Source organism: Mesoplodon densirostris, chromosome 8 (assembly GCF_025265405.1).
Source record: "Mesoplodon densirostris isolate mMesDen1 chromosome 8, mMesDen1 primary haplotype, whole genome shotgun sequence".
NCBI lineage: Eukaryota > Metazoa > Chordata > Mammalia > Artiodactyla > Ziphiidae > Mesoplodon > Mesoplodon densirostris.
In genome coordinates, this window is record NC_082668.1 from 116,050,622 (window position 1) to 116,071,941 (window position 21,320).

A 21,320-nucleotide genomic window follows, 5' to 3' on the forward strand; every position below is an offset into this window, starting at 1 on the left:
TGTCTTAAGAACCTTATTTCTCCTCTTTCAGGGAAGAGATGTCCCTAGAATATCGAGGGTTGTTCTAACTGGAAAAATTTCAAGGAAGAAAGACAAGAAAAGAAAAGATAAAGGCTCAGAGAGAGAGAGAGAAAGAGCTGTGAATGACGAGCAGAGCAGGGGGCTCTGGGAGCCAGCAATGTTCAGAGACGAAGAGAGGGAACATCCCCCCCCCACACCTCCCCAGTCTGCTAAGGGCCAGGTCCCTGGCAGTCATTATTCAGAACTCCGAACAGCTCCTTAGAAGGAGCAATTCTGATAACACCCCAGGCTCCGCACTTTGCATTGTAAGTCTGAGTCCAAGGGAATAAGCTCTAAATTCAAGCTTGAAATCTTTTTCTGAGCTCTTGTTCAGAGTATGAAAAACCTCCTCCCTCACCCAAATTTTCTGGCAGTTATGGAATTTCCCTGGTTTCTTATGCTTCCGAAGTCATAAACTAAATTTATACAGATGACAGAAAACTGATCTCCAAATATTCGAATTCAGGGTTTCCATTCTCCTGTACTCTTTGTTTTTCTTTAACATTAGGAAACTGCAGAAACAGCTATTCCAGATTCTTGGCTTATACCAGTGTGCAAAGATGTTTATTCAAATCGTGAAGGAATCTTCAGTGGTGTGAGCCCACTTTGCAGATGGGAGTCATTCCAGCCGTAAGAGTTATTTAAAAATCTGGTAGAGGAACTCCTGGCATCTAAGTAGAGACATGCTCGACTTGCACTGAAGCCATAGCGCTTGTCAGCTACCATGGAATTCTCTCTACTGTGCCACCCTCCAACTTACAGCCATAAAATTAGTGTTTTATGAGGCTATTACACTGATTAAAGGTCAATATAATACATGCTACTTTTGAGCAGTAAACTCCTACAAAGCTAATGATACTTCCAAAACTTTCAGCCATTCATTTGGAGAGAACGCACCGCTCTCCTATTCTCTAGAAGGAAAACTTTTGAGTTCTCACGGGATGCTCAGTCTGGAATGACTTGGCACGTGGCCAAGTTCACTCCCATTTGCAGTGGACATTAACAAGTCTCTCTGAGCATCACAGGCATGATGTCCATAAAACTACTTGAAAATGTGTTAGTTGGTCTGAAGCGTGGTCAGTTCCATTAGGCCAGGGTTCCAGTTCCAACTCGATATAAATCTGGGAATTCGGTGGGCTCCACCAAAGCACAGAAGGGAAATGTCTTTCTCTCGCAAACTCCCTCCCATGATGGCCTCGTCACCTGAGGTTGAATCATCATGCCGCTTCTCACTGGCTGTGTGACTTCTAGCAAGGAACTTAACCGTCTCTAGCCAATTTCCTCTTCTATGTAATGGGGAGAATCGTATTTCCCTCTTCGGTTTTGTGAGGCGTAAATGAACAAGAACTCAGCAAATGGTCATTTCCTTCTTCACCTCCCTCCCCCCTTCCGCCTTCCTACCGGAAGAGGCTTCTTTTCTGGTTCTCCCTGACGCTGCGGTGCCCTGAAAGGAGCCTTACCCTTTTCCTGAGGTTCTTCCCGTCATGCCACGTGTAGGAGGAGCCGCTGGAGTATTCGCTGCAGGTGCTCGAGAGAGACAGCTCGCTGCTGCTACAGCTGCTTCGAGGACAGAGATGACCATGGATGGCAACCCCCAGGCCAGGGCGCTTCAAAGCAGGGGTTCCTGATTTTGTGTTCAGCTGGCACTCCTAAAAAAAGCAGGACAGCTCTCAGCTAGGACTTTGCTAAGGGAGAGAGGAAATACCAGCTCAGCATCATAATGAGGTAGGAGTGAATACAGCCCTGTGGTTAGAAACACAGACTTTGGGGTCGACAGACTAGGGGTTCAAATCTTGGCTGTGACTCTGACTAACATGCCTAGGAAATGATTTCATCTTTTAGAGCTACATTTTCTTTTAAAAAAGTGAATAATAATAATTCCGCGCACTGTTTAGGGTCACTGCGAGGACCAAGTGAGTTTCTAGATGAGAAGCGTAGAGCATAGGATCTGGTCTAAGCAGGTGCTCAATTATTATGAGCTGCCGTCATCGTTAGGCAGAAATATTAGAGTGGTAGTGTCCCATTTTATCCAGTCATACTGGTTAAAGAATCAGATCAATATCCAGACAGGACTTTAATGCTACAAAAGGAAGAAGACAGAGCAGCATCTCTGGCTTAAGGGTTCAAGAGCATGGGCCCTGGACTGGAGTCCAGCAACCTGGCTCTCAGGCTACAAGGCCACCAGATATGAGATATTGAGAAAGAAAGCATTTAACTTCCACGGATCTTATTGTCTTCCGGTGTAGGGTGGGACAGTTCTACCAGATTACTCTTATGATTCCTATGGCTCTGATAACATCAGTATAAGTCTGGGATCAAATGCCCAGGAAGCCATGTACTGTAATGGAACACCAAACCTGGGAATCATGAGGCTCTGTTGTATAGATCCTAGGACGTTTCCTATCAGTTGGCTATCCGAATGGCTAAGATTCTCACATCAAACAGATCTGGGTCCCACACAGAAGGATCCAAGCAGTTAGAATTCTAGTGGGTCTGCATAAGGCACGGGTGACAAAGCTGTAGACACCCCAGAACATCTTGACAGCCACATTATAGGCCCCTAATGTAACAGATGAAGCTCCACTAACTGGACAGGCTAAATTAATTTAGCATCCCGATCACAAGAATGGACTCTCTCCATTACAGTCTCATTCCTGTCCCCTATCTAGAAAAGCTTTGTCTCAGAAACTCATTGATGGGAAACCATCTGTCTTTGTGTCACTGGCAGAATGGCTAAGTCTCTTACTTGTGCAATTTACTGACACTTTATGGGTGCCTTTAGTACCTGGGTACATATCACTGTTCTCCAAATGCAATTCCAACTGACGATGACTAAACACCAGCTTGGGGAAGGAAGGTAATGCTGTTCTGGGAGCACCCGTGGTCAGTAGGAAACCCCTGCATCAGTATAGAGGGCATGTTTAATCTGCTGTCTAATCAATATCCATAATGCTTAATAATGTTAGATTTTCAATATCAGGCGTCTGCCTTGCTATCGATACTTCATTTTGGCTGCACAATAATCTCTTTAAGTGATCTGAAAATGCCAAGGAATTTTACTACTCTATTTTTTCCCCTGAAATTTGGCTCTAAATATCACTGAAAGGAGAAAGTCGTCTTAAAATCCAGCTTTCAGCATTATTTATTGATTTATGACCTTACTTACTGCCAGATGTCACTTAGTTAAGGGGAGTTCATGTTTGTATCTCAACAACTACCCTCTGCCAGTGGTCCCAATGCACTGGAGCACGATGCAGTTAGGACTCAGCCATGGCACACACCTCTGGAATATGCCCCGAACAGACTTTCAGAAATATCACATCATGAGCCACTTTTACTTGTGTGTCTTCTGTTTTCTCCATCCCATTCTCTGATATTTTGCGGTTTGGCTTGGCAGGGTGGTGGTTTTTATTTAGGACTACCTCTGCTCTGGAACTTGTGTCTACTATCCAGAGAGAGACTGCATCCGTGTCCTTTGAGGCCATCCGATCCAAACTTCTCCCATGGCTTTTCTCACACCCTGCACAGGTGTCAGTCACCGTTTATATTCTACCTTTTCCCAAAGTACTGAAGCTTATACGTGATTTCTCTCTGTCTTTCCTATCTATACCTTCCCACCTCACCTATCAAAATACTGTCTATTTTTACAACTCATTCCCAGGCCTCTTTTTAACAAATAAGCTTCCTTGCCCAGTTGTCACACGTGTGCACCTCCATACAGATGTCGGATTAAGAGGACAGGACACTAGAACTCAGAAGATGAGCTGGAGGAGGAAGGCATTGTTGCCTCTCCCTTGACCTTGAACTTGAGATGCCCAGATGTGATGGAGGACATGGTTGGGAGGTGGGGAAGGCCCATCAATGTCATGTGGGGCAGGTAGGGCTGGGGTAGCCATGCAGAGAAGTGTCCTCTAAGCCGGGCTTTTCATCCTTTCATGGGCACATAAGTCATCCCAGATCTTGTTAAATACAGATTTTGATTCAGTAATTCTGAGGTGGGGTCTGAGATGTAGTATTTTAAGAAATTCCCAGGTGCTTTGATGCTGCTGGTCCAGGGCCTGTGCTTTGAGTAGAAAGCCCCTAGCCTAGGAGGAGCGAAGAGAGACGATTACCTCTCATGCGGATTACTTGGTAGCAAGTTGTGTATCTCACAGTGTGACCTGGGCTGTGCTGCGCAGGATGAAAGGAGTGGTGTGGAGCAGTGGGGTGTGTGTGTGTGTGTGTGTGTGTGTGTGTGTGTGTGTGTGTGTGTGTGTGTGTGTGTGTGTGTGTGTGTGTGTGTGTGTGTGTGTGTGTGTGTGTGTGTGTGTGTGTGTGTGTGTGTGTGTGTGTGTGTGTGTGTGTGTGTGTGTGTGTGTGTGTGTGTGTGTGTGTGTGTGTGTGTGTGTGTGTGTGTGTGTGTTGGGCTGATTACAGAGTAATTCTTTCCCAAGAAGAGGAAGGGGTGAGTCCTCTCTACTAGGAAATTCTCCCACCTTTCCCTGACCTTGGGCAATCAATGTTGGAATTTAATAAGGGACCCAGCATCTCTGACATCATGGCTGAAAAGCGAGCTCCTCTGTCCTGAAGTTTCTTCCCTCATCAGCACATGATTATCATGTAGGATTACCTGCTCCAATAAATAACTGTTCTGTGATTGAGCGGTTGAATCCCAAGGCCACTTATAAGGGTTAAATCCTGGCTCTCTCACTGGCTAACTCTTTGACCTTGGGAAAACTATTGAACTCCTCCATGCCTCAGTTTCCTTCTTTCTAACTGGAGGTAATGAAAGCACCTAGCACATAAGATCAACGTGAAGAGTGAAGAGCCGCTGCCCATTAGTAGTAGTTCGCTTAATGATATTTAGTAATTATTAGTAATAGTAAAACTTAGTAACTGTCAGGTTTTACTACTATTACTAAAAATGTTTTTTTTTAATATGTGTGTGTCTTGGTTTTTCAACAAAATTATACTTTATAGCCTCCCTAAGGGACCATGCATTACACTTCTTAATGTGCCATCATGGTCTTACACATGGGCGCTGTGATGAGAAACAGCCAGAAGTGGGTGTGCTTTATTTCCACGGGTCACTGATGTGACCTTCTGTAGGGACACACCAGTAGACACTTTTCTCTATTCTCATTCTCCATCTTCACCACGTTCTTCTGTGGCCGTGGCATGCGGCCAAATACTTAAGAACGCGAGAGGGCTAAAGCAGTGGAGATCTCGTCATGGCTCCAAACTGTTATCAGGTACTGTGTTATGTACATTTTATATATTATCTTATTCAATCCTCACTACAACTCTCAGAAATAGAAAAGAAATATCATTTTTTCTCATTTTCCAGATGGGGAAGCTGAGGCTCTGAGGTGTTAAAATCTTGTCCAAGGTCACCCAGTCAATACAACATTCTGATGTCAGGCCCAGGTCCCAGCCACTATGACATAGCTCCAAGTAAGGCCCCTGACAATAAGCAGAACTCCTGCACGTATATAGACTTCCTTCCAAAACATCCTCCTGAGAAGAGTCGTAATTAGTAATAGATAATGATTATTATTAAAATTCTTCTTTGCCACAAGATGTATGTCGGTTTCCGTTGCAACATTATCTTAATTGTGTTGATTTAATTGGCAAAGTATACCGTTTACACTATTCCAAGTGTCTTTTTCCCATAGTGTATTTTAGATTACCACCTTGAAGCACTCATGTGCTTTAACATCCTTACTATGAGAAATGCAATACAAAATCCATGATTTTAGTTAAAAAAAGGAGAGAGGCGTAGAAAATGAAGGCAAGGATTTCTTGGATAAAAACTGCAACTTAAAAAATTCCTGATCTTAAGGCCATATTATAGATTGGATGCCATTAAGGTCTTCAGGAATGTTTAAAGTGACAGCATTCCACTGACATTTAATTCCAATCTAACTTGAGAATATTTACCTCCGATATAGACTCTCCTAGCTACACTTATAAAATTATACAGTAAAATAAAAGGCCAGTTATCCACAAATGTCCATCTGTCATTGTTTTCAGCCTAACATTTTTCATTATATATTTATTTGGCTCTTGTGTTTTTCAAGATACTTTTTTTATGTCAATGAGAGTTAAAAACCACGCTGGTTAAAGTTTTGCCAAATAAGCACAAAGATAACCCTAGCTAAAGAAAAAAAAAGTACAGACCATGAATTTTTAAAAGTTCATACATAATATATCATAAAAGTAGGATGAGTAATATGGGACATGGGCTTTAATAAAAAGCTCCTTGGCCATTTCTCAGAGACTTTGAGATGTAATCAATACCCAAAAAGGTATCTTGGGGACGAGGCAAGATTTATGATATTTTTGCCGACAGTGACACTTTCTGCTTACTTCATCAGCTGGGGGACATGATATTGAATTGCAGAGAACACAAGAAAGGAAAGTATTTTTAATCTGCCTGACAATGCTTCAAGGGTGCGCTTTATGGTTCACTTGTGACATCATTTCTGATGGAAGGAAGGAATATAACAACCTGAACAAGTGTCCTGAAGGCGACAGGGAAACTCACGTGCATTTCAACATCAGTTCGTGAGTGCGTCAGACTCCGGCTTCTTTCCACATCTGAGAGCAAATCCCCGGTTGAAAGATCTAAGATGCGGGAGTGAAGTTTCTGGGTAAAAACAGGCAGAAATTTTGAATAGTGTTGATTTAATTGTTTGTTTCAAATCTTGCCTTGGACAGGTAAATCTCAAAACAGTTGACATTTCTAGATTAGATAACATACCCTAACTCAAAAAAGTTTATCTGAGTTTATCAGTGTTCTATATATACACACGTGCAATTACACATTATAAACAATAATCACACTTTCACAGTCTGTCAGTATGTGTTGGAAAATAAGTAGTAAGGAAAAAGAAATAGCAAGAAAAATGTGAATACCCCAATATACTTATTGGCTTTTGATATTAACATTAAATTAACTTTTGATATTCACATTAAAAAGCACTCACCATGTTAACCTTATTATGTTGAGTAGTGGTTAAAATCTGAGCAAATGATTGTAAAAGTGACCTTATTTCTAAACAGCACTGATCTTGTGAAATCTTCCCTTGAACACATTTTAGCTCAAAGTCATTAATGTCATCTGTTAGGAACAATTAATGTGAATAGAAAATAATTGCATCAGGGATCTGGGGACTTGGAGGGCTTTGTGCATTAATATTCACATGCCATTCGATTATATACTCAATTCTTTATTTCAGCTTTGCTTGGGTGGCTTGCTAAACCAGGGACATTTCACTATATTAATCTTTATCCTAATTACTAAGGCTTTTCTGTAGATATTAAATTTGATCTTTTTAATTGCAAATACAATAAAACTCGTGATTTATGTCTAATGTTTCTGCTAGGCTGATGACATTTTAAAAATGGTACTTACAGCCTGGTTTGTCTTGGTTACAACTTTTGTGACTTCAGACACTAAAAAATCGAATCGAATAAGTAAATAATGTGGCTGAGATGCCTCCCTCACCTCTGAAAAGTTTTTCTATTCCTTTTCCTCCCAGGAAAGGCCTTGCTGCATACTGATGTTGATCTGGGAAATGACTAGTTCTCTGCCAATAATTAATGCTAGGATCATCTTAGCATGCAGGGGTTGCCCAAGGGTCACTTTGTCCCAGCAGATCCACCATGTTGTCAGCAGGGCTGTGAACTCCACTAAAATGAGCCATATTTACTGTTCCCCATTTGACTTCCTTCAGGTTGAACTCGTGTGAAAGCCCTGTGTACCTGGTTAGTCACTCAACAAACATCTATTCAGCACCCACTGAAGGATAAGCACTCTGGTAGCATTGCGCTGCATCCATCTGCAGGAATAAAGGCAGTTTTTTTTTTTTTTTTTCTGCTATGGATCAGTTCTCCTTCTTATCAGTAGAGCTTAAAATCATTTGCTTCAGACTTATACTCTTTTTTTTTTTTTTTTTTTTTGCGGTACGCGGGCCTCTCACTGTTGTGGCCTCTCCCGTTGCGGAGCACAGGCTCCGGACGCGCAGGCTCAGCGGCCATGGCGCACGGGCCCAGCCGCTCCGCAGCATGTGGGATCTTCCCAGACTGGGGCACGAACCCGTGTCCCCTGCATCAGCAGGCGGACTCTCAACCACTGCACCACCAGGGAAGCCCCAGACTTATACTCTTGCTTCTCTCAATTTGTGTTTGTGGAGTTACTTTAACCAAAAAGAACATAAATCCTAGATATCTGGTTTTCCATTATTTTGAAGATTCTAATTTCTCCAACAATGCCAAGACATCAATAGGTAACTAGAGCCAGGATGTTGTTTCTGCACAATATTTATAATCCTTATCTCGAGCTCCCTCTAGAATCAAAGATCTTTTAGGCCCCAGGATCTGTCACACAATGTGTCATACTCAGTAAGTACACAACTGATGCTTGTTGTAGTCCATAAAGAAAAAGATGTCTATATTTTCTCCACCCACATATAGGTTTTAAGGATTGAGAGAGTGCCAAAAGAATGATAACATTCTAAGACTTAAGAACACATTTATCAATATGCAAAGAGTCAAAGAATTTATGGGAAATGACATTCAACAAAAGAAATGATGATTTTGAGTGGTATATCATGTGATTTGGGGGAAGAGTCCTTATAGATTAGATATCTGACTTCTTATTCAGTTCATGGTTACACTTCTTACCAGATATATGATGTCATCATTTTGCTTTCTGCATGAATATGTGTATATATAAACCCATCCTCCTAAATGAGGTTATATTTTAGTTATTTTTATGCAAATGGTCAGTTCTCTCCACTGAGAGAGGTAAAGTCATGAAGGAGAGGAGACAGATCCTTGGGCAAGGGGACCTGAGTTTCAGCCCGAAGGCACAGATTTTACCAGATCTCAGGATGTAACTGAACCTCTTTGTCTCAGATTCCTTGCCTGTTACAAAGGGATGGAAGAAGCTACTTAACCTACCTCTCAGGTAGGGAGAGGTACTGCCATAGTCAGAAAGGATAATAAGTAAGATAGTACTGTGAAATTTACACAGTCTTATACCAATTAATTGTCATAACTGAGAGTTGGTAATTTCTTTTTTTAAAATCATCTTTATTGGAGTATAACTGCTTTACAATGGTGTGTTAGTTTCTGCTTTATGACAAAGTGAATCAGCTATACATATACATATATCCCCATATCTCCTCCCTCTTGTGTCTCCCTCCAACCCTCCGTATCCCACACCTCTAGGTGGTCACAAAGCACCGAGGTGATCTCCCTGTGCTATGCGGCTGCTTCCCACTAGCTATCTATTTTACATTTGGGAGTGTATATATGTCCATGCCACTCTCTCACTTCATCCCAGCTTACCCTTCCCCCACCCCGTGTCCTCAAGTCCACTCTCTATATCTGCGTCTTTATTCCTGTCCTGCCCCTAGGTTCTTCATAAACTTTTTTTTTTTTTAGATTCCATATATATGTGTTACCATACGGTATTTGTCTTTCTCTTTCTGACTTACTTCACTCTGTATGACACACTCTAGGTCCATCCACCTCACTACATATAAGAGAGTTGGTAATTTCTTAAATGCTAAGGTACAAAGGAATCATCTGTTGTTACAGTTTACATGTATGTAAGGAGAGTAAAAACTGACTTAGAGGAAAATAAAATCTACATCTGTGTTAAGGCTGTAGGTAAGAAAATAAAAGGTAAATATCATCCTTTCACATAAACATCCTTCATGGTTAAATAACCACAAAAGCTCACAATACCATTAGTGTTATACTAAAAGTACTTTTATGAAAGGTTTGTATTTTCTACATATACATATATAATAAATAAATTCTCATAGAGGGAGAGAGAATATTACTTTTCAAACTGGTGTTGCGATGTTATGTGGCCTTAATTCAGGTAGAATATATACATGAGGAAGTCAATTAAAATCATTGACAGAGTATAACTGAGAGGAGAGTACCCCTGCCTCTTCAAGGAAGTCCACCTGCTTAGTTTGAGGGCAAATTCACTATCACATGACTACCTACCTACAGTTCATGTATACTGAATAAGTGTCCATTCAGATAAAGTCTCCCACCTGAAAATTTTCAAACTTGACATCTTTAGCCTACGAATCTGGATGAATCCTGGATCTGACTCGGACATGGTTTTGTGTGTGCGTGTGTGTGTGTGTGCATGTGTGTGTGTGTCTTTGTGTGTGTGTTTAGACATGAGAGATAACAATATTACTCATTATAGATTTGAAATTGACCTCACATCACTTCTCATACTATCTCAGTAACTGAGATTTCACTTGGTCTTAGAAATAGAGACTCCCAGCCTCACACATTCTCAAACTAGAGGCCAGTGAGATCTTTTCACTCAAATGCTTCCTTTCATGGTAACTGTTCACCCCTCTCTTCCTGCCAGACTGGTTTCACTGTCTCTAGAATGGGCCCCTCTCACTTCTGAGCTGGTGCTTTTGTCCGTCTGCCTATAGCACACTCTCCCTGCTCCTGCCCACCTGCCTGAAACCTGCTCACTATTCAGGACTGCACGGAAACCTGCCTGTAGGGTTGTCCGTCATCTCTAGCTCCCAGTGGATTCCTCACCCAGATGGATTATGGCCTCCATCATTTTGGCCCTTTATCTGAAGAGCGTAATGGCTGAATTGCTCCTGTATTGCAGGGTCTATTTCCCTAATGGGGTGACCAGCTCCATGAGAATGCAGGCCAAGCCCTCGATTTCTGCTTTGTCTCTGTGGCAGGGGCTGGCTAGGTGTCATGGAACCCATTCCCTCTTCCCTCTAGCCACACAGCTGGACTACATTTCCCAGCACCCTTTGCAGTTAGGTGTGGCCATGTGACAGGGTTAGTTCCAGCCAACGGGGTATGAGCAAAAGTGATATCTGTCCTGGCTCCGGAATATCTCCCACATGCGGTGCTCCACCCTCTTTCCCCTTCCACCAGTTTGATGCAGCCAACTCAGCACGGCAATCACAGAAGTCACGTGTTGAAGATGGAGCCAGCAGGTAGGAGGAGTTTGGATTTCTGAAGTCAGTGGAAAAGAGCTGCCCTGGGACCAGAAGCACCTCTTCTGGACTTTCCACAAGAAAGAAACTTACACTGGGTTTGAGCCATTAATCATTTGGGGGTTTGTTTGTTATCAGGATTAATATTAACTGGCTGATGTCACCCTTTTCTGAGATAAGCACTCTAGAGCAAACAGAGCAGTCACTAAATAAAGACACACATACACACATAAATTCCTACGCACACATTACGTATATACACACATTAGATACACATTCAGAAACACATATTCACGCATGTATTTTCAGCTTCATGGAGAAGAGGTCTACTGTGTGTCACTATGCAGGGGCAGGGGTGAGGGGTTGTGTGACCAGCCATGGTGTAGCTCAATCCACAGTCAGAACACATGCCGCACAGCAGAGTAAAATACCGTGTGGTCAGCTTTGGGGACCTGGCAATGCCAGAGCAGCCAGGGCCAGAAATACAAGCTGGGTTAATAATTTTTGGTGGATTACTCTGCCTTCAGTCAGCCAGCTCTATTTTCTATTTTACAGTTTTGAATCTGTAATTCAAGGCCGAGAAGGACTGCACCTGAGACCAACTGTGCATCACCTGGTGGGATGGAGGTGGAGGGGCCCCTTTCACAGTAGCCCGGATGGCTTTGCAGCTCTCCAGCTAATGATGGCGGCCGAGACTGAGACCAAGGTGTGCCTGGCTTTCAGGGTGGGGCTGGAGGGCCGCTTTGCCATTTTTTGTTTCTCTCCTCACTCACGGAGCTGCACTTCTTCACATGCTTAGTGAAGGCTTGTTGCATTTAACAGAATTCTGCCTTTGGACTTTTGCTCAGTACCGAGACGATGTCACGACTGGAAGGCAGTGATTGCTGAGGCCAGGACGACACTGAGTCCTTATTTAGTGACACAAGGTGAGGTTAAAAAGCAGATTATCTGAGAAATGTGGGTAACGTGGGAAACCATACAGGAAAAACCAAATGAAATAGGGTGGAGCGGCTTTTGTATTTATTGATGTACTCCCTAAAGTTTGAAGAGGATTGTGTGAAGTTTTTCATTTCAGGATTTCAGACGGAACGAGGAACATCCAAAAAGGATTGTCTAACCATCACTCCCTTATCTTCATTCAGATCTGGTGACAGAATTAAGCTAATACCATAATCATGCATACAATTATTCTCCCCTCTAACTAAGAAAACCAAATACCTGTAAAAAAGAAATTATGAGAGTGAATATGGCATATATCTGATTAATGGACACTACCAACATGGGTAATTTAGGTTCAGCCACAAAAGGTGAATGTGAATTAGTGTTTTTAATCTGATCTGCTTCAATCCCCTTGATTTACTCAAGCTTGGTAGATGCTACAGTACCAAGATCCTGAATTCTACCGTGTCCTGTTTTATATTCTCTAGAGTTCTTTCTGTCCCTTGTGGAAAAGGTCTCCCAGTCAAACGGGATGGCTTCTCTGCCTACAATTCTTGAAGTCCTATTTTATTTATGAAGCGATGAGTTCTGCTATTGCCAAATGATCTAGGGCCCAACCTTCTTTACCGACCACGTTTCCCTGAATTCTATTCCTAATGCCCTCTACCACCCATCAGAAGGTATTTTTCTACTCTCAAAAAAGTTCATGGTAGTGTATTTAGGAGTGGAAGAATTTCTTGGGATTTGCCCACTCACCATTGGTATCTTTAGCCATTCAACCCTCTCCCCAAGAGACACAATACCAGCAGCTGACCCTGGTTGCTTCTCATCTCGGAGCCTAGGCTCAACTGCTCTTGCCCGCTCCCCTGCTGAGCGCTGCTGCTCTCACTGCTCTATCTTGGCTGGTGGCTCATTTGTACTTGACCTTGTTTAGGAATCACCCTCCCTCACAGATCTAGTGGTAGGAAAAATGGGCTGTGAGAGGATGGTCACGTCCTAGGTCTTGAGTGAGTCCCTGGGGTGGGCCACCAAGGGAGGGCCCTTGGCTTTGTGCAGGAAAGAATTCAAGAGCGAGCCGTAGTAAAGTGAAGGCAGGTTTACTTAGAGAGGTACGCACTCCATAGACAGAGTGTGGGCCATCTCAGAAGGTGGGCGGCAGCACTGAACTGTGGGTGGTTCATTTTGACGGGCCGGGTAATTTCACAGGCGAAAGAGTGGGAGGGATGATTCCAACTATTTTGGGGAAGGGGCAGGGATTTCCAAGAATTGTAGCATCACTCACTCTTTGGCCTTTTATGGTTGGCCTCAGAACTGTCATGGCGCCTGTGGGTGTGTCATTTTAGCTAATGCATTACAGTGAGCGGATGATGAGGCTCAAGGTCCACCGGAAGTCAAATCTTCTGCCATCTTGGGCCTGGTAGGTTCTAACCGGTTTTTTTTTTTTTTTTTTTTTTTTTTTTTTTGCAGTTCGTGGGCCTCTCACTGTTGTGGCCTCTCCCGTTGCGGAGCACAGGCTCCGGACGCGCAGGCCCAGCGGCCATGGCTCACGGGCCCAGCCGCTCCGCGGCATATGGGGTCCCCCCAGACCGGGGCACGAACCCGTATCCCCTGCATCGGCAGGCGGACTCTCAACCACTGCGCCACCAGGGAGGCCCTCTAACCGGTTTTTGTCGTATCCTGTCCTTCTTAATGTTGTGTCATTCTTTTAATAGTTGTACCCTGCCCCCTTCCTCCCTGTCTCATTGTGGCCTGGATCCTAGGCTGATTTCTTGGGTGAAGAATTTACTGCTTCGTCAGCTGTGGCTTTGTTGTCACAATGTCTTGCCTCCACCTTGGAGATCTGACCTCAACTCACAGCTTCCGGAGAGCTTCCTAGAGCCCCACCCCTGCTCCCTCAATTCAGCCCATGCTGGTCCCCAGGCAGTGTGTTTCATCCCCTTTTATCCCAGCACAAAGGAAGCAAGTCTGGAGTACGTAGTTATGAAATCCTTTGAGCATCTTTGGATTTTGCCAATTTCATGGCTTTTCCTGTGAGTTCACCTTTCTTGGATATCCTCTGTTACAGGGGTAGAAAACATGTGCAGTGGATTTGGTATATATTTAAGAGACTTGTTCTAAATATGGCTTGAATTAGACATCTCCAAGTGAATAAGCCTTGTTCCTTCTGTTGGGTAATAAGGCAGTTTTCACAGGTATGCACAAGGCTCTGAAAGGAAGTTCAAGGAAATCTCCTAAAATGACTCGAAGCCTGATTAAGATAATTTTTCTTTGGAAGCTTTACTCCCCAGATGATCATCCCCAAACCCCCCAAGTTTTATCTTTCTCACACACTAGACTTACATTTTTATTTACATCTTGCCACACTCAGAAATGTGATTTTTCATCAGCCCTTCCAAACCCCATCAAGAGATATTGTGGCAGACCCCTAGTTCACATTTCAGAGGCTTCATTCTGTTCCATTAAGAATTTATTATAAAACTGAACATTACATAACTGCGTATTATGTAACTGAGTATTATATGGTCCTTTCTTAGATTCACAAAAATTTGAGCCTAGGACAAAATATTTTTGGATAAAGGCTGATGTTTAATTAATTATGCCATAATTTCTATTTGGGGATACAAAGATAAAACGTAATATCTGCATTCGGTCATTTTGCTGATGCGACACAGAGCATGTCTTTTGAATATTCTCTTAGAGGTCCTTTAAAACATATGTCCATCAAGATCTGATCTCACTCCAGAGTGTGAAATTTTTAGAGCTAATTTTTTTTTAGCCATCTACACCGGTCCTTGATGCAATTCTTATTTTCCCTGACACCTTTCAGCCTTGTCCTGCATATCCGTCCTTCTGTGACCCGTTTGGATGCATTCTGCTTCGCTCTGGATGGTGCCTCTGCATAGGACACGGCTCCGCACCCTCTCTTCTACTTCTCCGGGATCCAAGGTTATACACGCTTTTGAAACAATTATTCCACAGCTATATTCAAAACCTTCTTCAAGGGTCCCTGCTACCATGACAACCTGATTACCCAGTGGCTGCCTAAGGGAGCATTTGGTTTGGTTACTAGGAAGTTTATTTGGGGCTTCTGCAGCTCAGACGGATGACTGGAGTGTCTCAAATCTGTCCTATCTTCTGAAATTCCATTAACAGCGCACTGAGGTCCTGCTGGGAGAGGACCAGCGGGATGATGGATGAGGATATGAACAGCAGACCTTGCCCTCGGGCGTCTCCACTCTAATTAGTCCAACAAGAAGCATTCATGAAGCATCTACTATGTAAGAGTCCTGACTATGAACTATGAACAGACTCAAAGAAGCCCGTTAGTGGAGCCTATGATATGAATGAGGAGCTTGGACACACAGATGAGAAAAAAACAGAAGAATTTTAAGGCAGGATATGCAAAAGAGGTCATGGTACAGGAAGAGTGATACGGAGGCGGGGCAGTGAGGGTAGGGGTCAGTGTGGCAACACAGTTAAATATAAATAAGATAACATTCTGTGCAATAAAGATTCAGGCCATACGGGCTTAGGTCTCCCTGTCAAGCTCCCAAATCCCTTGGTCTCTTTACATAAAACAAACAAAAAGGAATCAGAAGTATTTAATATGTAACAGCAAAGTGACAGGTGTTGGGAAACAGGATGTATGGTAAGGGCTTCAGCTCACTCAGACCTGGGAAGGGCCAGTTCCTAAGAGTGGTTCACACCTGCCTCCCAATCCTAAAACTCTTTGAAGCTTCTCTTTTGTCTTTTTCTGTGACTCTGATCTGAGAGAGGAAGTGATTCAGCACAGTCTGAGCCTATTCTGGGATCTAAGAGATAGAGAAGTGCCTTGAAATTTCCATTTTTATCACTAATTACTTTAACAGGTACTTTAATAAGAGCTTTCCAATTGCCCCTGCTGTTTTGTAAAATTATCTACACTGCATTTTATATTTTTAATCAAGCTTGATTTTTGAAAACTCTCCTGGATTTCTGAAGCTTTTTGACTTTTACATGTGGGGGAACAAATTTTTCCTCTGATTTCATGGAACTAAACGAATTAGGGAGAAAAACAACTTGACCTTCTATTTTTACCGGACCTGTTGGAAATAGCATTGATGGTCACCGGAGTCCAGTGCACTGTTTCTTAGGAAGAAATGATTCACCTCCTGCCCTATGGGGGAAGAAAGGCACTGAGTGAAGTCCCTTCCCTGATCTTATCTCATGAATCCTCATGCTACTGTGTGGAAGAAGCTAAGATCTTAATTTTTAGGGATGAAGAACTCAACCAATGCTAAGGATGGTATCCAGTGTCACAAGGCTATATTCCAGTAAGTGGTAGAAACAGGATTCTCTCCCAGATCTGCCTACTGCTAAGTCCAAACTCTACCACATTCTGTTCACTTTTCCCCTGAAGGAAGGAAACTGATATCCTCATTGGTCTCTTTTGCAAGATGAGTTGCTTATTTCTGCCTAAGTGCTAAGCCCACAATTTGGGTCACTCCCATTAAGTGAACTATGTTGCCTTGGGAACTTTCCTGCCCAGAGCCTTTCTCAGAGGCAGATAATCGATAACCGAAAAAGAAATAATCATAACAACAACAGTAACAACAATAGCTGCGACCACTGAGCTCTTTTTAGCACTAAGTATCTATTTCATGCATATTATCCTTGTAAATCCTTATCACAATTCACAGTAAGGGCTGTTATTATCCCCATTTACAGGTGAGGAAACTGAGGCACAGAGCTAAAAACATTGTCTAAGGTCATATAAATCATATTTAAATCCCAGGCAGTGTGACTGCAGAGTTTATATCATTAATTCTACAATTAAATCTGGCTAATGATAGCTTGGTAGAAGCAACTTACTAAAATAACAATATAAATTAATTAGACAAGATAAACTACATAGAATTAAAAATAGAAATAACTAAGTACAATGTAATATCTTCACTTACTATGCTTAAACATAAATCATTCATTTATTCAAAAATATACTTTCCTTATGAGGATGATTATTATTGATAATATTTTTGTTATCGGTGATGTTTCCTTCTTAGGTCTCTACATTGTTTTCAGGGAAACGCAATTCTGTATATAAATATTTGGATCTAACTGAAAAATAAAACTGAAAAAGATAGCAAGCATTTACAGAGTGCTTGCTACATGCCTTGCTAAGGCAAAAAAAAAAAAAAAGACATTATTTTTTTCTTATTTAATCCTTAGGATCACCTAACAAGGTAGAATCTATTATGAGCTCCATTTTTCAGATGAATAAACTGAGAAACAAGAGAAGTTAAGGAACTGTTCAGGTCAGGGATCTGAACCTGGGCACAGACTTCAGGGCCTCTCATGATGTCCTCTAATCCAGGGTACAACGATAGACAAACACAGTCCCTGCCGCTAAGGTGCTTGTGGGACAAGCCACCGGGCACCCTCAATGTCATGTGCCATGGAAAACTCAGCAGGGGGCTCTGGGAAGGCTTCTCCTGGGAAGCGATAGCTAAGTTGAGATTTTATGAACAAGAACTGATGATTCAGGGGAAGAAACCAAGAAAGGAAAACAGGGCTTTCTGGGCAGAACCTGTACAAAGGTCCAGAGATGAGAGAGAGTGACCTTTTTCTGCATATGGCTCAGCAAGACGACAGAGGTGAGTTCAAAAGGAGGAGAGCGGGGAGAGGGATGTCTCAGCAACAAGGACCTGCGGCAAGTCACCTGGTGGGTGAGCAAGTGGAGGGGCTGGGATTTGAGCCCATCACTCTCTCCAAAATACAAGTTTCCTCCCCTCTTCCTCTGCCCACCACGCATTTTTTTTCAAATGCTGAACTTGGCTGTGGGCCTCCAGGGCCCTTAGGTACGTAAACAAGCACTGGAAGAAGAGACAGGAAGGGTCCCTAAGCAAATGTGGACACAGAGGACACACCCACAGCTTCTAGCCTTCTCGTCATGCTTCTTCCTGAAAGGGGTGCCAGGGGGTTCCAACCAGGATCCTCACTCACGCCGCATGCTAGGGCTGTGCAAAGAGCTGCCTGCATTCCAGAGATCTCTAGTCACTAATCCTGAAGAAGTAGAGTGGCTCCTTCTGTGATGCCAGAGTGTTCTATGAGTATCCAGGCTGCCAGCAGGAAGCCAGACCTGGGTCCCGCTCTGTTCTTGCAACTTCGACGAGGAGATATTAACATCAAATGACTATTGTTGGACACTAGAAGAGAATCTCCTAGGAAGAGAAAGTGCCTTGTCAGTGTTTTGGAGAACCCCCCCCCAAAAAAAAGATCATGCAGAATTATTTATAAGATGGGTGCCACCTGCCATGATTCAAGGAAAGATGAGAACAAATTGAAATGCAGAGTTTGGGAGATTACATAACCACTGGGACCTTCACGGGCTATAACAGCCACTCTCACAGTCTTTCCCTGCAGGGAGTTTGGGGTAAGACACAGATCAGAGCGTTGATGAAGATGACTTCTGTGATGAGCCCTCATCTGTATTTTACAGCCCGAAGTCCTGGTTCTAGTGGGACAAGCTGCTGGAGAGTCCAATTCATTTCACAACATTTGTGAAGACATATCAAGTAAAGGCGGTTTCTGGCTGAATGTTCGGCGAAGGCCTGTAGTCTCAGCTCCTTTGATAGTTAATATTAAGTTGTGTGTTATCAGGGTTTCAGACTCATGACTTCGGTTGGCTTTATAGGCTTTGTTGCTAGAGATCTGAGTCACAGTTTCTCTGTAGTTCCAACCCCACAGCAGTTTTTTTTAAATCCACTCTTACTTTACCCCATGGTAAGAAATGCCTCAGGGTGTTATAAACAATCAGTTGAAAACTGTTATTTATGTGGCTTCCTAATAGCAATTTGAAATATAGGGCATAAAATTACTAGCTTACAATATTGTTCAATATTAACAGTGGGAAGGGTAATATGTAAAACAGACATTAAAGGATTAGCTGTAAAATACATTTCACTGAGCTAAGTCATTTCTTGGCAAGTGGTAGTTTCCAGCTATTAGCGTAGGATTTATCAAGTCGAGTGGATTTATTTTTATTTTTCTATCAGTTTGCTAAATATATTCTATATTTAAATTTCAATTTTGTGTGTGTGTGTGTTTCAAGCAAATTAGGAGCAGCTGTTGAAAACAAAATCTGAGCTAGAAATGACACCAGAATTTCAAGTCAAAACTGCTCCTCGATTTCCCCAGCAAATCCTCTAGTAAGTTGACTAAAGATTCAGCTGTAACATCCAAGAGAAAAGTACATGATATGATATTACAAACATCTGTATGACAGATTAGGGGGTTTACAACTGCATCAGAAAATTCAGTAAAAAGGCATATCCTCCACAAGACATAAAACAATGCTTCTACCATTTTTACTTGAGACTCAGCAGGCAGAGAACACTTTGTTCTCATCAAGCCTGTTCAGTAAACACCATGAATTTGTGAACCAGGCATCCAGAAAGAAGGTCGAAAGAGAAATTCCTAATCTCCTAGGGTGGAAATTGTGAAGTATTAAATGGATATTTGATGCATAAATACAAATAACATAATCTCTCTATTTTCTTCTGAGACAGTCACCAGTTACCATAATCCTAAAATTATTCTGTGTTCTCAAATCCCTACAGATTGATTGATTTTCATAAATTGCTTTGATGGAAACTTTCTTAAAAGATGCAAACTAATCTTTCTCTGAGTTTCCTTTCATTTGGTAACATGTGCAACATTTTCAATCTCAGAGAATACCAAAAGCGAGTTCTTATTTTTCAGAGGAATTGGCTAGAGATCTATAAATAACTACTACAAAGAAACTGGTTATAGATCTATAAATATTACAAAGCATTATAGAGACAAGAAACTGCCCTTAGACTCATTTGTGAAACTATGGGAAAGTCCAAATTGCCAAGAAGTAATTATTATTTAGAATTCAGGATCCATTTTGAACACTTGTTACTAATTAGCTAGTTTTAAAGATAATAATTTTCTTCTCAGACTATAAGTTGGAAACCACAAATATTTCTCCTCAAATGCCCCATGTTAATAATTCCAGGGGCTTCAAATCATTTATTCCATATAAATCTCTGTTTTCTTGTTCAGCTGTTTTATGTGGGATGCTGCAGTTCTTTTCATAAATACTTTTCTGTTGATCGAAAACTAATGAAATAAGACACCCTCTAACTTGAGTGCATAAAAGTATCGTCATTGTGTAAGATGTGAATCACTTATTCAGAAAGCTGGTGGTTGAGTCACAGAAGATATCTTGTCCAGTGTGTCATCAAGTGTGAAGTTCAGGTCCATGAGCCATGTTCACTGTACTACTGAAACACCTCAGTTAACTGGAATCCAATGGACCCAAACCCTTGATTCGTTGGCACATTTAAAACAAAGAAGATATGGGCTTCCCTGGTGGCGCAGTGGTTGAGAGTCCGCCTGCCGATGCAGGGGAAACGGGTTCGTGCCCCGGTCTGGGAAGATCCCACGTGCCGCGGAGCGGCTGGGCCCGTGAGCCATGGCCGCTGGGCCTGTGCGTCCGGAGCCTGTGCTCCGCAACGGGAGAGGCCACAACAGTGAGAGGCCCACATACCGCAAAAAAACAAAAAAACAAACAAAAAACCCCCAAAAAAACCCCAAACAAACAAACAAAAAAACAAGATAATAACTGCAAAGTCAGCTGTTCAACATTCAGTATAAATCCTGGGTTCAGGTTCACAAATCAGCTACTCTCCCAGACAGCACATGCGCCCAGGTGTTAGACTTCTTGGGTTCAGATTCTGGCTTTGTGTGGCTTGGGACAATTACTTCATCTTTTAAGTCTTAGTTTCCTTTATAGATAATAATAACAATATTAGTTCACAGGAGTTTATTGAAGACTGGATGTTCAAGAGAAGAAACTCCCGAATTTATAAGGCTGTGATAGGGACTCCATTCATTAAAATGCTTGGAACATATTAAATGCTCAATAAATGTTAGCTCTTTTCAGGACCAGTGACATAATTTGTGGAGCCCAGTGCAGGGGCCCATTTGTGAAGAAGACATTAAGAATTTCAAGATGGTGACAGAACAGAGTTAAATCAAGCACAGGGCCCTTCTAAGCCCCTATGTGACTGCACAGGTTCATACCCACCAAGTGGGCCCCGGATATCACCTTCTCTGATAATCATTAGACTCTGAAAGACACCCCTTAATCACACAAGGACCTAATTTGTTACCTTTACTAACCTAACTGGGGTAAAAGTGGAATTTTGAATTTTAACGTAATTTTTCAATAACAGAGTAGTATGCTTCCCTCCCCCCGCCCCCCGTCTATCCTCAAGTAGCGACACTTGCCTGCCCCTGCAAACAGTCGTGAAACAGCTTCCT

General features: G+C 42.4%; 1 protein-coding gene across 2 annotated transcripts in view; it reads right to left on the reverse strand.

The window, feature by feature from the left end:
- Window positions 1–21,320, reverse strand: part of NCKAP5 (NCK associated protein 5) — a 991,644-nt gene that overhangs the window by 107,841 nt on the left and 862,483 nt on the right. For both annotated transcript variants that reach the window (XM_060106265.1, XM_060106266.1), the window contains exons 11-12: window positions 6,587–6,688; window positions 1,521–1,709 (exon numbers count right to left, since the gene is read on the reverse strand). In XM_060106265.1, coding sequence (XP_059962248.1) covers window positions 1,521–1,709; window positions 6,587–6,688 — 291 coding nt within the window. The remainder of the gene's footprint in view (window positions 1–1,520; window positions 1,710–6,586; window positions 6,689–21,320) is intronic.